This window comes from Macrobrachium nipponense, chromosome 40 (assembly GCF_015104395.2).
Source record: "Macrobrachium nipponense isolate FS-2020 chromosome 40, ASM1510439v2, whole genome shotgun sequence".
Taxonomy (NCBI): domain Eukaryota; kingdom Metazoa; phylum Arthropoda; class Malacostraca; order Decapoda; family Palaemonidae; genus Macrobrachium; species Macrobrachium nipponense.
The window spans coordinates 47,973,238-47,988,250 of NC_061101.1; the positions used below are offsets into that span (position 1 = coordinate 47,973,238).

General features: G+C 34.7%; 1 protein-coding gene across 9 annotated transcripts in view; it reads right to left on the bottom strand.

Annotated features, from left to right (window-relative positions):
• Positions 1 to 5,497: 5,497 nt before the first annotated feature.
• LOC135212135 (multiple C2 and transmembrane domain-containing protein-like) overlaps positions 5,498 to 15,013 on the bottom strand; it is a 252,696-nt gene continuing 243,180 nt past the window's right edge. For 8 of the 9 annotated variants that reach the window (XM_064245546.1, XM_064245544.1, XM_064245545.1 and 5 more), the window contains one exon: positions 5,498 to 9,641. In XM_064245546.1, coding sequence (XP_064101616.1) covers positions 9,564 to 9,641 — 78 coding nt within the window. In that variant the 3' untranslated portion in view covers positions 5,498 to 9,563. Of the gene's footprint in view, positions 9,642 to 13,886; positions 13,975 to 15,013 lie in introns of all 9 variants that reach the window. The other variant, XM_064245540.1, reaches the window with a different exon arrangement.

A 15,013-nucleotide genomic window follows, 5' to 3' on the forward strand; every position in this document is an offset into this window, starting at 1 on the left:
ACAAAAAAAACTGGTATATTTGGTAGGCAGTATTCTACTCTCTGCCTACCAACATAAAGCTGAAAATTCCTTAAACATTATAGATTGTCTAATAAACGTTCATACAGCCATCCAAACTCGAATTACTGACATAGCAAGCTTGAAATTATGACAGTGCAAGCTTCAAAATATCACGAACGCAATATATTCCATGAAACGTCTGATAGACTCATTTTCATTGGTATTTATATAATTATTTTCAAAATAAAAAAGGGTGAACCTCCCACGATAGACCATTTGATAGTTCGGAAACTAGCACTTCCCAATTAAAATGCCGGTGCCTCGTTCTGTCCTAAGTACCGAAGAGCCTTAGGTGACACACAGACTCGAGCGTCCGGACTGGTCGGACGTGTCTCACTGCTACTCCCTTGGTTCCAAGTTCCAACACTCTCTTGAGTCTTGACTGTCCCTACCGGCTGCATGCCGATGAACCTACTGGTATGTTTTCGGATGATCAGATAATTGTGGACGATGGAGTTGTGTGTGAGGATTTAGCATTGACGAGTAGTGAGTCTGGTCATATGACTGAGCCTTTTTCGGAAGAAAAAAAAAAAAAAAAAAAAAAAAAAAAAGAGAGGAAAAAACAAGGAAAGCTCGCAAGGAGTCGAAGCACAAGGAGGTACAGCAATTATTTGTGAGGAACGAAATGCTATTGGCTTGGCTAATAAGAGGAAAAGGGTGAGTGGGAGACCTTGTATTACAAAAAAAAAATACCGTCTCCTCTTTTGATGATAACGAAGATCAGGGGAGCTTTAACTATCAAGTCACTGAAAGGAAGCGATTGTATTTTCCACGTTCATTTGAGATTAATTACCATAACAAACTGCAGTGGACATTTAAACTATATAGAAGTCACCCTGAGTTTGAAGTTTTATTCAAGGACGGAAAATATAGAGAATTTATTACTGTTAAAGACGAAAAGGCATTGAAGTATTTAACAACTACTGTGTTTGATGGGATTGTTTTGGAAAAACCGAAGGAGGAAGGAAAGTTAACCAAAATTATTATTTTTGGTATTCCATTGTGTCTGGATCTTGAACTTATATTACAGCACGAGCGAATTGTGTGGGCCAAGCGTAGAGAGGTTAAGCAAGGGGGTGAGGTGTGTGCTAAACCTCAGGCGATAGCGTTAATTAGAGGTGAAGTTCCAGATAAGATTTTTGTTTCTTACATTGGTTATAGAAGGGTATCTGTATTGAATGAGCCTCCTATTATGTGCTATAAATGTAGTAAATGGGGACATTTGGCATACAAGTGCCAAAATGATTTCAGGTGTAGATTCTGCAGCAAGCCCCATGATTCAAAAGACTGTCTGCAGAAAATGAAGGATAATGTTAAAATTATTCCAAAGTGCTGTCATTGTGGAGAAGGGCATAACACAAATTCGTGGTTATGTAAGCGAAAACCATTAGTTGCAGTAACCACAGTAATCAATTCACCACCGAAGATACCTCAGAATTGTTTCGATTCAAATAGCCCAGCAGCAGCTCCAGTGGTTAATGTATGGGAACACAGGAGTAAAGAACATAATGATGCAGTAAACGATCTTCGATTAGAAGTAAATGAACTTAGGAAGTTAATCTTAAATATGCAAAGTGAAAGGTATATTTGCTGAGAATGGCCTGGGTGTGAAAAGTACTCCTGCTAAATATATTCGCCGCTTGGGTTACAGTGAGGTTGAGGTCCAAGCTGCTGATGTGGTTAGTGAGAGGGAACATATTACAATAGATGATTGTCAAGCAGGGAAAGTGGATTCATACAGATCCCAGGGTCATAATGTGGCCTTATTGTTAGAACCAGTTTTGAAGTACATGGAAGAGCCAAATGATAATTTCGAAATAACGTAATTGCGAAAGTAAAAGATTTTAGGGAGCAAATAAATATAAGTAGTAATGGATGTGTCTAGACTTAAATGTGTATCGTGGAATATAAATAGTCGAAGTAAACGGGCAACTGACATTCATGCATAAGTTTTGTCTTGCAATAATGTAGTTGCTTTGCAGGAGGTAGGGGTAAATGGTGCTGGCTTTCAGTTGCCAGGATATCGAAGATTTGAATTACCTGCATGCCTAGAGAATAACCCCAGAGGGTTTACTACTTTTATTAAGAACAGCATTCCTGCTGTTTTATGTGAACTTCTATCACAAGAAATACACATCTCTCACTCCTCAATGGAATAGCTGTAGGTTAGGTTAGGTTGATTCCTTTCATAACATATTTCCTTACCCAATCCCTTCTTGAACATAAGTGGCTCCCAAATACTCTCGCATCCGCAGAAACTGTTCCTTACAGTTCATGCGGAGTTGTTATTTTAAAAATACCTTTTGTGATTCTGTTTTTGGTAGTCTTAAGTAATTGCTCTGCATTTGCTATTTCCTTGGAAGTTGACTTTTTCTATAGTATTTTGGTTGTTATTTAAGAATTTATTGTTATATTTTCTCGGTCGACTGTAATTAACCCCCTAGGGGCTAGTACTAAATAAATACAAAGTGATGAATATATACAAATAAACTTTAAAAAAATTAATATATTTGAACAGTTGACACAAAATGAAATACTATATAAAAAATTAAAAATACTATTTACCTTTGCTGCCACTCAGAAGCACTGGTGGTGTGAATGATTATGAAGTGTAGTTTTTTTTCTGAGTTTCTGAGGATTTCAGCCTTTAACACTAATCAAGTTCAGTCCATCCTGAGTAAGACACAGGTGACAATGAAAAAATGAGCAGATTGTAAAAAAGAAAATAAAATAACAAAGGCAATGTATGTAAAAAAAAAAAACATGTCTTAAGAGATTCAGACCATAGAATTTAGAGAAAATCGTAAACCTCTGCTTCTGTAAAGAGATAAACTGCAAATTTTTTTCAGATTTATCAAAAAGTGACTGCTGAAAGGCAAAAGCCCATGTCAGGTTTCTACCTGGTTCCTGTTTCCTAAGCACTCACTCTACAATCACAGTTGCAGGCACACTACACCTATTCGCCTGCCATGCAGAGCTTTATTTACCTTTGCTTTTTTTTCAACCTCTGCTTCTGTAAGTAGTTAAACTGCTAATTTTTTCTTCAACAAAAATATTTCTGTTTGCGAATCTGTTGAAAGAAGAAATTGAAAATAGGAATGAAAATTTAAACAAACACACACCCAGGAGTAATAAATTTGGATCCCTACATTGTAAGATTACCTTTCTTTTGCAGTATATGGACAAATAAAAATCAGATTGAAACACAAATGAGCATATATTGTCCTAAAAAATGTCTGATATGTTTGTTTGTTTGTATGGTGTTTTTACATTGCATGGAACCAGTGGTTATTCAGCAATGGGGCCAACGGCTTTGCGTGACTTCCGAACCACGTCGAAAGTGAACTTCTATCACCAGAAATACACATCTCTAACACCTCAATGGAATGCCCGAGAATCTAATTTGTCTTATATGACGCTTCTAATAAAAGCTTACAAAGGCGAAATCCACCGCAATGATTCTCGCTACTTCAAGATCTCCCCACCAGAAATTGATCCATCATTAATCCCATGTGGAGCAAACACATTTATGTTTATTTAAGAGAAATACACTATGAAATGGGTAGGCTACCTTTTGGTTAATATACTAATAAAACCTTATCCATTCTTGGTTAGAAAGGAGGTAATCCTAGGTTTTTAATTTATTTTTTAAATCCCCGACTGCTGGATAGCAGGTGGGTGTGGCTGGGACCTCAAACTGTCAGACAAGGTCGTAAAAGGCTGAGTAAAGACGGATTGGAAAGTTCTCTCTTCATTTTCCATTAAAGATACAGAAATGCATAACGCGAGCATCCATACGCGTGCGTATGTGTGTGTGCGTGTGTAAATTTCCCATACCTGTCATCTAGCATCCATACGGATTCTGTCCTGAGAAAATGTGCCCTTTTGTGCTTGTGATCATCATGAAAAATGTCCAAGGACAGATAAGTTTAAGACCCTGAAAACGTTACACATAAATGTGAAAAAATTCAATTCTTTTAAAAAGTATACAAGTACAGTGGCCTTATGCAATGATCTTTCAGCTTTGAAGGGCTTCAAAATCTACACAATTTTTTCGAAGTTACTGGAGTCCTCAACTTTAGCAAAGACAAGAATATCTCCCTAAAATGTAGGAAAACTAACATTAAACCCATATTCTCACCAAAGGCTTTTTATGTATTTCGTACACTATTCTTATATATTATGACATATTCCTTTTACGTACTGAATGTATTGCACCGATTTCAGTTCCATATTCAATTTACCTGTTTGGCAAACTTTACAACTGCTTTCACCTCAATGTAGCCTAAATTGATATAATGTAAGAAGACAAAAGAATTACAGCATAGAATAGAACAGAACATAGAGTTCAGGCCGAAGTCCAAGCTCTGAGACCTATGAGATCATTATGCAATAAAACGTACTTGACAGTCAAAGGTTTGAAAGGTGTAACAGGAGGAATACCTCACAGTTGCACTAGGAATCAACTGCTAAGAGAGGGTGTAAAGTAATGGAAGAAAGAGAATATAAATGAAGGTAAAGTAAGGAAGAATTGCAACATATGAAGGTCAGCTAATGCTTTGCTGGCTGTAACTGAAATAAGGGCCATGATATTAATAGAATATAACTACATACAGAATTTAGACCAAAGGCCAAGCTCTGGCACCTATGAGGTCATTCAGTGTGAACATAGTGCACATACTGCCATTATGTTCACAAGCCCTCTCCTCATGTATAAAAAAAATGTCTGTTTTAATGAATGTTAGTAAAGGAGTATTCAGTCCTTTTTGAAGTTTTTTTTTTGAAAAATATATTTCTTAATTCTCTATTGTATTTATTTTAAAATATATAAAAACCTCCAAAGGTTCCAAGTTTGTTCTGCTAACATTTCCAACAACCTTGTTAATTTTTTTTACCCATGCTGTTACTGAGCTGTCTATTTGTATATGCTTCCTACTACCTTTCTTTAGAAGAAATATGCTCACTTTTTTCTTGCACATTTTTTTAAAAGGATCTACCACAGTCTACTCTACACATATCATTTCCATACCTGAATATTCAATAGACGAACACACACCATGAGAAACCCAACAGATAACTTGAGCTCCAGAATTGATTAGATATTTGTTTAGCCTCCAGTGACTAGCCACACATTAGCTCAAGTTAGGCTATCAGTCTTTTCCATCTCATTCAGCCATTTCCAAGGAAACAATTACCACTTTATTTGTGTGGTTTAAGCATGGTTCAGTTTCAGCCCAGGAGAGATCAGCTCTGCTTCTCCTCCTTGGAGCCCTGGAATTGGAATAAACAAATTTAGGCTAAACACCATGTGGCGGGACCTGAGGTCACTAAATGACTAACTTTATGCAGCTAATATCAAAACCACCACAGCAAAACATTTGTCTCACTTACCTTTAGCCAACGTAAAAGAATTCAACATCATGGTAATTGAAGGTACTTCTCCGTAAAAAAGATATTTATTTAAAGTGTAATATAATCAAAGAGAACATGAAACAATGATTTATCAGTGGCACCAAATGGCATCGGTGATGACAGTACAATAATTATCACTGCATGGATGGAGCAAGGACAAAAAAGGAGAACATGCAGAGGTCATGAAGCTGACTGAAGACCACATGTTATTCTACCTTGAGTTTTTCATGTAAATAGAACTTTTCATCGTTTCTGCCTATATCCTTTTAAATTACGAAGGCATACTTTTCTGCCAATATCCCTTCTAAAACCTGTAAAACCATTCTTCAACACAGAATAGCAAATCATTTAAGAATTTTCTGTAATCATACTATTTCTAAGTTTTAAGATAATTATTTTAGCCCCAAAAACTAATAATTTCAAATGAAAAGCATGCACAAAATACTTGTGAAAAATAATCCTTATGTACTTTTCAGTGAAACCAGTAGTCACGTAGGCTGATTTTTCATCTTGTCTACATCGTTAAACTTAAATCCATAAACTTTCCAGTCCTGAAAGACTATTTATAAAATTGATGTGACTGATTATAGACTTAATATATTTTAGCTTTAATGAACAGGATTTTCATAAACTTACAGAATTTGCACTCTAGTACAGTTTCCCAGATTGCACAATATGGTATGCATGGCACTATTCCCAGGGTTTGAATAACAAATGATCTTCAACCAGCCTAAGCTACAGAAAACAAAACAGTTTCACAGGAACTAGACACCCTTAAGAATATGAGAATAATTCTTGAAAGATCATCCAACTAGATTAAGAGTCAATTCTATCATTATTTTTCCAATGCTCAGTATACACTTCAACAGTTTTATTTAATCAATGCCAACAATTTCAAAGACTTGTACCATCAACATTAAATTACTCAATTTCACTTGCAAATACAGATTATTTGCCCTTAAATCTGATAACAGTGATAATTTTAATATCAGTTAAATCTACAGTAACAATTCTAGAAATAAGCTGATTGTTCACAAAAATTTCCTTTTATAATATGATGACTTTGTTTTACTCTACATTGGGATTTATTCTAAGTTCCTTCAACTCAAGCACGGTGTTATACCCTCACTTCATATACTAGATTATATTAATTGTCCCATAAAATTTCACAGTAACCTCAGTAGAATAATAACAAGCTTTTACTATTAGACTACCGCATTTGCTATTATCCTTACTACTAAGGGAACAGTTAATGTAAATGCTATATATTCCTACAAGAAGAGATAACTGCAAGAAAGTTCAAGTGTCTTGGACTATGCAAGAAAGATGTAAATGCTTAGACCTTTACGCAACTGCACCCTTTAAGTAGAATTTGACTTGAGGCTACAACTCTTTTTGAAAAGTTAACAGGACTCCGATGACTCTGAAAAAAAGTATATGAAGTCAACAAGAATGACTGTAGCACAATACACTCTCCTATAACTCTATGAATTGGAATAACCATGCCACTTCTAACCAAAAATTAATTTCAGACGTTATAAAATACAAATACGGTATAAATAAGCCTTCCTATTTGGCTTTATTGGTTTTGAAAGGAAATTTATTTTAATATTCTATAAATATACTATGTACACTCTCAGTGACTGGGCGTTTTTGTCCACAACAAATAAAATTGGAACAATTCCTCCAAGTGCATTTCAACAAATTTTAGTTAATACTGATTTCCATTGGTTAATCTACGACTGCTGTCAAGTGGTTCTGCACATTCTCAAAGCAAATCAACTACCGAGATATTATTGCAACTTTTTGTATGCTTATTGGAGGAATTCTACTACAAATTTGTCTGTTACAAAAAATAAACGTTTAACAAAAAAGTACTTAATGCCCTAACAACCATGTGTATCACAGGTAAATATTTAAAAATTACAATATACAAATTTCATATAAAAAAGTCTACTAACATGCTAATAATCCCCAACACCAGATCAACAAACACAAGTATTTTTTTCTTAAAACAAGGTTATACCAGCTTCAGCTACAAACTCCCAGCATCTTATTATTCATTTCCAGTAAATTGGACTTCATCTGAAGACAGCACAACCCTGTGTGGTATTTCGTACGTAAGATATGATAATCAGCATCTGTCTTCCAGTCAAGGACAAGCTGGGTAAAATCTCATATTTTCTTGATTCAAAAACATACAGTAGTTTATATTATTGAAATTCTTAAATCTAATAGTTGACATTCCAAATGTTCTGTGGCTTTACAGACATAATACTTTCAGTGACTAGATCAGAGCTTCGTGAAAGGAGTTCACACCAACAAAACTTCTGTAAAGGAGAAAAGCACCAACATAAAATTCTCAATATATTTTTCGTTCTATCGACAGATGCATCTGTTCACTTCAAGAATTGTCATACAAATTGGCCATGAAGCCCAACCCTTGACTATTTTCCTCTTTATGCATCAACCATTGTTATCGCTTGCTGAACCACACTTAAAATATCAACAACAAAGCTAAAGAAAGAATGCTCAATACAATACAGGATTTGGCATTTCTAAAAAATGGAAATGTGATTCTTGTGCAACAAAACAGCATCTAGGCATGGAGAATCATGGTAAACACAATACTTGTACATCAATACACCTGACTCAGGGAGACTAGGAAATTATCAAATGTGTTTTGGATTAAACATTTATACATTACTGAATAATTATAAAAGCAAAGGAATGTTTAGAAACCATATCTGAGAGCCACAGTATTTTGAACATTAATCTACAATGTTGCATATAGTATTTACAAGTCACATGACCCACTAGGCACAGCTTGAAATACTGAACTAAATAAATTATGTACATTATGCATCTGATAGTGCTCAGAAATTTCAGAATGCCAAAAATGTTCTACGAAAAAACTTTGAACGTGGACATTACATAATTTAAGATTTATCTCAGCATCCATGGAAAGCAGTATGTACCAATGTTTGGATACAGTGTTCAGTATATATTAGTAATGGGGTGTAGGCTATTCTTACAACTGAATAATATCATTTTAAATATGCTATACATTCAAGTATTATAATACAGCCTTTAAAACTAAAGTTTTTTCCATAGTTGAATGGTGAGGCAAAATAACATGAGAAAGGTTGAATCCCAAAGTATCGGATTAGGAAATGAAGAAATAACTTATACCTTTAATTGTGTTTCAGATTAAATATTGGTGACATACAGCCTCTCATATCTGCACTAATATGGAAAACTGTGGAAAGACAAAAGCAGTGACAGTGGGATTTCTACATGGGAAATGATGTATGGCCTTTGTAAAGAAGTTACCATGGATATGAGATGATTACTTGCAGCAAGCTGTGCCCAATTGGCAGCTTGGTAAATACTTAATCCAAAGAAAATAAAAAAATTTCACAACATTCTTTGTCTTCATAAAAACCTGCAAAACTGTTAAGAAACTTGCAATACAAATACATATGAAAGACTTTCATTAACAACAACAACAACAATTGATTACAGTCATACAAATGCACATAACTAGGATTCATTTCATGCCAAAAAATAAGAACCCTTCATGACTTCAAAGAGGATTCTTGGTAGTGTAGTTGTACGTTACAGTTTAACTGACTAAAATGCTACCTTCTAGAACTCTAGCAGATCTGGCAGTAACTTCATCATCTGATAATGTAACCTCAATCATTATAAACTTACCTGTACATATAACTAATGGAGTTTATTTTTATGATATAACAGTACTTTACACTGCATGAATCTCTGAAAATCCTGTTTACAATGAACATACTTATGTTTTGTGCCCATTATGTTTGCATGCATTAAAAACCTTACTTTCACTATCTGCTAAAATGTCACAGCAACGTGAAATTTTACACTTGATGAATTCCAAATGGTTCTAATGAAATTTTTTGACTTTCCAGCTCTTTTTCATTTCAGTCTCATTGCATAAAACTGACATAAGATCTATAAGGCCATATATCATATGTCAGGACTGTTGGTTTGAAGAGGCACTGCACAAACTCTGAAAATGCTTTAACCCTGGTAAATCCATCCCTGATACAGGGCATTTACTAGTTGAGCTTCTTTTTCCTCTGGTCTCTTCTCTTATCTTCTGAATGCGGAACTGGACGCAACTCTCGACAATCACGCTGAAAAATAAATCAATTAACTTGAAAGTGGTAGAACTCTTTACTTACTAATATGGGTAAAAGAATATCGGTGTGTAAATGACAAAAAATACCTACGCATTATTTCAAATCAACTTAATGTAGTGATAAATTTGTGAAAAAGATGGTCACTAACATGCTAAACATGACATCACACTGTGCATTTAAATTAAACGCAACAACAATGTTCTACTCAACAAATTTAGAATTTTCACCTTATTTTGCAGTCAGGTAAATTTGCATAAAATATAGCTACAGTGTGGGAATTCAATCAATATTGTTCACTCTGAATCATTCAACATTTACACAGCTACACCAGACTATAATCCCTGCATGAGAATGCATGTTCAGACTGTCCCATACATAAAGGTTTCAGTTCTCTTGAATGTGTTACACTTCGTCATTTTATGATAGACAGACGCAAGGAGAACAAACAAACTGAAGTGTAAGGTATCTGTGACCTGAGGAAGTACAACATACTTCCATTTTTGTTGACATCATGTAAATATTTGATATCATATATCTGCGTAATTATCACCATGTTAAAATTTGATGATCAAAGCATAGGCATTTTTCCCCTTTACCAGTTTTGAATTATCTGCTAGTGCCAAATCATTCACTAATTTTACCCTACTTCTAAAAGGATGTGAATGAATGAGTTCTGCTGTTTTGTGTATGGTAATTCTATTTAGTTATTCAGTTAGTTTTATCACACTGAGATAAAAAGCCAAACTCTTTTCCTTAAGTACTGCAATAGAGAAACCTTCTTTCCTTATCACCCCATTTATAATAAATTTTTCTTTATTTCTCATAGTAAATAAAAAATCCATTATGGCTGATTTATGAAATTTAGGATGTTGGGTCAAGCAATGGGGCACTTTTGGCCATTCAGTGCTAGAAAAGTGAAGAGGAGCTGGATTGGCTGGTCATTAAGAGAAGAGAGATCCAGGATATAAAGTGCAAGGATCTAAAGGTGGAATTGAGAGAAACCTCTACAGATACACTTGGTAACAGTTAGGAAGTGGGAATGAGGCTTAAAGTAAAAGGCTAAAAAGTAGGTGCACCTGGGCCCAAAGGGATACTGCAAACACCCTTTGGTAATGCCTACAAAGAGGTCACTGACAGCACTAACCACCAATTGGGGATCTGTGGTGGTGAAAAACTAAAACGCTTTCCTCTTTTGCAACTGGTGGAAAAAACTTGAAAAAAAAATAAAATAAAAAACAAGACAATTCTTTTTGTTATACTACAAGTAAAATAAAAGGAAATTAAGAATTAGGAGGAAAAGGAATGGGATGACAAGGTCATTTACATTACAAGTGTCAAATTATTAATATAACCTTGGCAATACTAGTAGAATCTTTTACATAATTCCCATATCTATAACTTTATTAGTCCTCCATTCTTTCCACAGGACCAAGCCAACTCCAAACACTAATCTACCCTTTCATCTATGCAATCATTTTTATCACTCCTACTTAATCTCCATATTGCAAATGTCTCAATACTTCCAACATTTTGCCTTCCATTTCTACTAAGCATCCACAGTTCACTTCCATAGAGAAAAGGAAACTCAAAAATCCCTTTAAATATTCCCTACCTGGCTTCCAGAGACCCCTAAATCAGTCTTTTTCCAATCTTTTGTACACAGCCTGCTGGTTCCCATGTTTCACTTAATCAGTGACATGTTATTTCTCATCTGTCAAATTTACTCCCAGATACCTAAATGCATTAATCATGCTCAAGTAATTTGTTTATCTTAGTTTCACTTTAACTGTCATAACCTTACCCTAGCTTACTTTTGCTCCTACCACAAATACTGAAAGGAACTCAACAGCCTCTGAAGTTTCTCTTCATTCTCCATAATTGGTATGTTACCATCTGCAAACATCAACTGTTCCAAAGTCTCTCCTAGGCCAATTTTCTTATCCTGTATCTTTATGCCTTCATGAAATTCCCTTTCTCCAACTTTTCATACCCCTCCATTCCTAACAATATCAAAACACAAAGACATAACCCACCCTTGCCTCAGACCAACTTTTACACCAAACCTATCACTCTCATCTCCATATTCTCACACAAGCTTTGCTTCCATCACAAAAACTTTCACTTGCTCCCAACACCTTACCTTCTAGACCAAACAACCTTAAAACTAAACACTTTACAAACTACCTCTCTATCCAGCATATTTCAGCATTTACACCAGTTTCACATGACTTATGATTTGAATAATTAATTAGCTGTAATAGAGTATTTTCAAGGTAGTAGCTCTGGAGAGCTGTAACCGCAACTCTTGTGTCATTTGATATTTTCTATTTCTAATAACACATAGTTATAATTCTTATTGCAAATACTATTGCTGACAGCCCAGCTGTTTTTTTATTACTGCCAAATGGATATTGTTATCAAACAGTTAAATCACAGGGTTTGTTCTGAATATATCAGAGGTAATTTAATAAGCTGCAACTCCTCAAAAATGTAATTACGGTTTCCAATAATTGACTGTTGTTGTTGGTTGAAAGTTGAACAGACACGAAAGATATGTTTGACAGTAAATAATGCTTTCCATTCTCTGAATTCAGGGACTGCATCAGGAATGGTACGCATCAAATATCCATGGGTAGACAGCTGACCAGTTTCAAGACAGGACAACATTACATGACTGCTGTGTTCTTTTAGGAAAAAAAACTATAATAAAATTGATGAAGTTAAATGGTCAAATGAAAATTTTATTCAGACAGTTTTACCTGCCATGCCATTACAGTATCAGATTCATCAATCCACAATACCTGGCATTTTCTAAAGATGATGGACTTTGGAGACAATAGAGTCATTGCAGGATTAACTTGATACTTTGCTACTTATAAGTGTACGTATATGTGTACTTGCAAATGTGAGCTTGAAAGAGAGATGGAAGACATCTACCCCAACCTTATACTTAAGCATTTCCATTTTATGAAAAGTGATTTTTATGTGATTGTTGATATGTCTTTCTTTTCCAAATTATTTGTATAAACTCAACTGTTTCCCCCATTTTCACTATAATATACAAATCAAGGATTTTGTTCTGATAAGACTTGACACACGTGGAACGGATTGAATATTTATGTAGACCAAAGGATTAATTGATACATACATTTGAAAATGCTGCACAAAATAGAGAGCAAACACGAGGAAGCAAAAGCTAAACCATAAATTCACTGGTCGATGCTACCATGACTGATAAGTTTATGTAAAAATTATAGGGCCATTTGAAGGCAACTGGATACAATACAAACAAGTGTTGGAAATTATAAGAGTGAAATTTAAACACAAATTACATTCCTTTCAAGAGCTGTGGTTATTTTATCATACAGTACATTCACGATTAATACATATATTCAAAATCTTGTAAAAAAAATAACATACAGGGCATTAGCATTACATATGTAAACATTTACCTCTTGTGCTTTTTTTATTTTTTTCAAATGTGCAACAATAAGTGCATATGAATATGATATATGCAAGAAAAAAGAATGTAAAGGCAATTTTTCTATCCCTAAGGAAAATACCTCTATAGAATATCAAGGAAACCCAAATCTTCAATCAATTTACTACCTAAGATTCTGAAATTAAAAGTTTGTTTCTGCAAAAATACCATTTCCTGTGGGATCAAGCAAAAACTACTACATCACTTTTTCATGCTGCCCCACTCTCAATAAATTAATTTGCTAGAGGCTACTTGTTTAGATCAAATAAACGCTTCTTTCACCATACAGAAAAGAAATTATAGAATAGTGTTATTGCCATTCTCATTCTGGTACGGTCATCTTCCTGCTAACAAGAAAGTAACTTGTGAAAGACTACCTAATTACATATAAAAAAAAGAGTCTCAAATAAAAAAGGAAAAATTCTTGAAAACCAAAATACATCACCTTCATTTAGAGTTCTAATCATAATCACTAGTAAGGGTAGAGCACGCATTACAAAATTCCCTGTACAAAGATTGAGGAAATATGCCTTCAGGATCCTAAATTAAAAGTTATTTAACACCACAAGAAAATTTGATCTCTCTGGCTTCTCCAAATACATTATTTTTTTTTCAACAGTCATGCTCACTCACCAGAAAGCTTTAATGCATTTTAGGGGAAAAGCACCAGCAGCACAAAACTGCAGCTGCTTTCAATTGTGTTAACTGAATGCAAACAAGCACAAGGCCAAACCAAAAAAGGGACTTTATCATCTTACTGCCTCTACATCACTGCTTGCAATGTTGTGATCGCTTTCTCCTCTCACGTTTCATTGATGAACTATAATTCCGTCTGATATATAAAGCCTATTGAGTAAATTTTAGTAAAAGTAAAAAATTTTAGTTCACCAACAAGGTACAGTAGTCTGGGCGTGCAGACTTTATACAGTCTAAAACACTTGATTCATGATGTGAATAATTATAAAAGCAAGGAAACACCTGCAATACATTGAATACCAAAGGATTTTAGTATAATTATAATACTGTATGTATATACTTTAAGATATGGAAGAGTAAGAATAAAAAAAATTAAGTTATCTAAATGTTTGGAAATTTTGTCTGCAGTGAAACCTTATGCTAAAAAACCTAGTGATTTTAACCCTTTAATCATCCAGTAACATTACCCTATGCATCTGTCTGTCCTGAATCCCAGGCGCTCCAATTCTTAAAAAATAAATTAATTAATTAATAAAAAAAGCTACTTCTCCTGATAGGTTGGCAATCAGACACTCCTCAAGTTTTTGGCAAAAGGCCTTAATCAACATTCTTCAAGTCTCGGCTCAAAGTTAACTTGGGGAAGTTCGATCTGGAACCAAGTACACGTTTACTTATCTGGGTATGAATATACATAAAACTTCCTACACACACCGATACATCCAACAGAACAGATGTTAAAGGTTATATACCAGATGATCCTGAGATTTCACCAGAATCCAGTTCCTCCAACCAAGGCTTGACAACATATTATTGGTCATCTCATCTATGCCTGGAGAAGTTAGTTACTCACAGCCAACTCCCTATCCACCCATCCCAGTTACTGATTTCTAATATCACAACCAATAGCTTTCCAATGTCCATTTCAGCAGGAATTGAAACAGATCTTGAAGGGTAACAGATTTTTTCCTGAACTACAAACTAAAAGTCCCTCTGCTCCTTCAATATCCTCAGATCCTCTTGTTTTTAGATACTTTAACCCATGGATGAAGGGCTCATTTAATAGATATTAAATCATTAGGAACCAAATTTTGTCTGGACAGGGAGCAGCAAGTATTCTACTTTGAACAGAAGGCAGCCTTCATTAATCTGCAAGCCATCTCTCATCAGGGGCAAGACAATTGGCATCTTG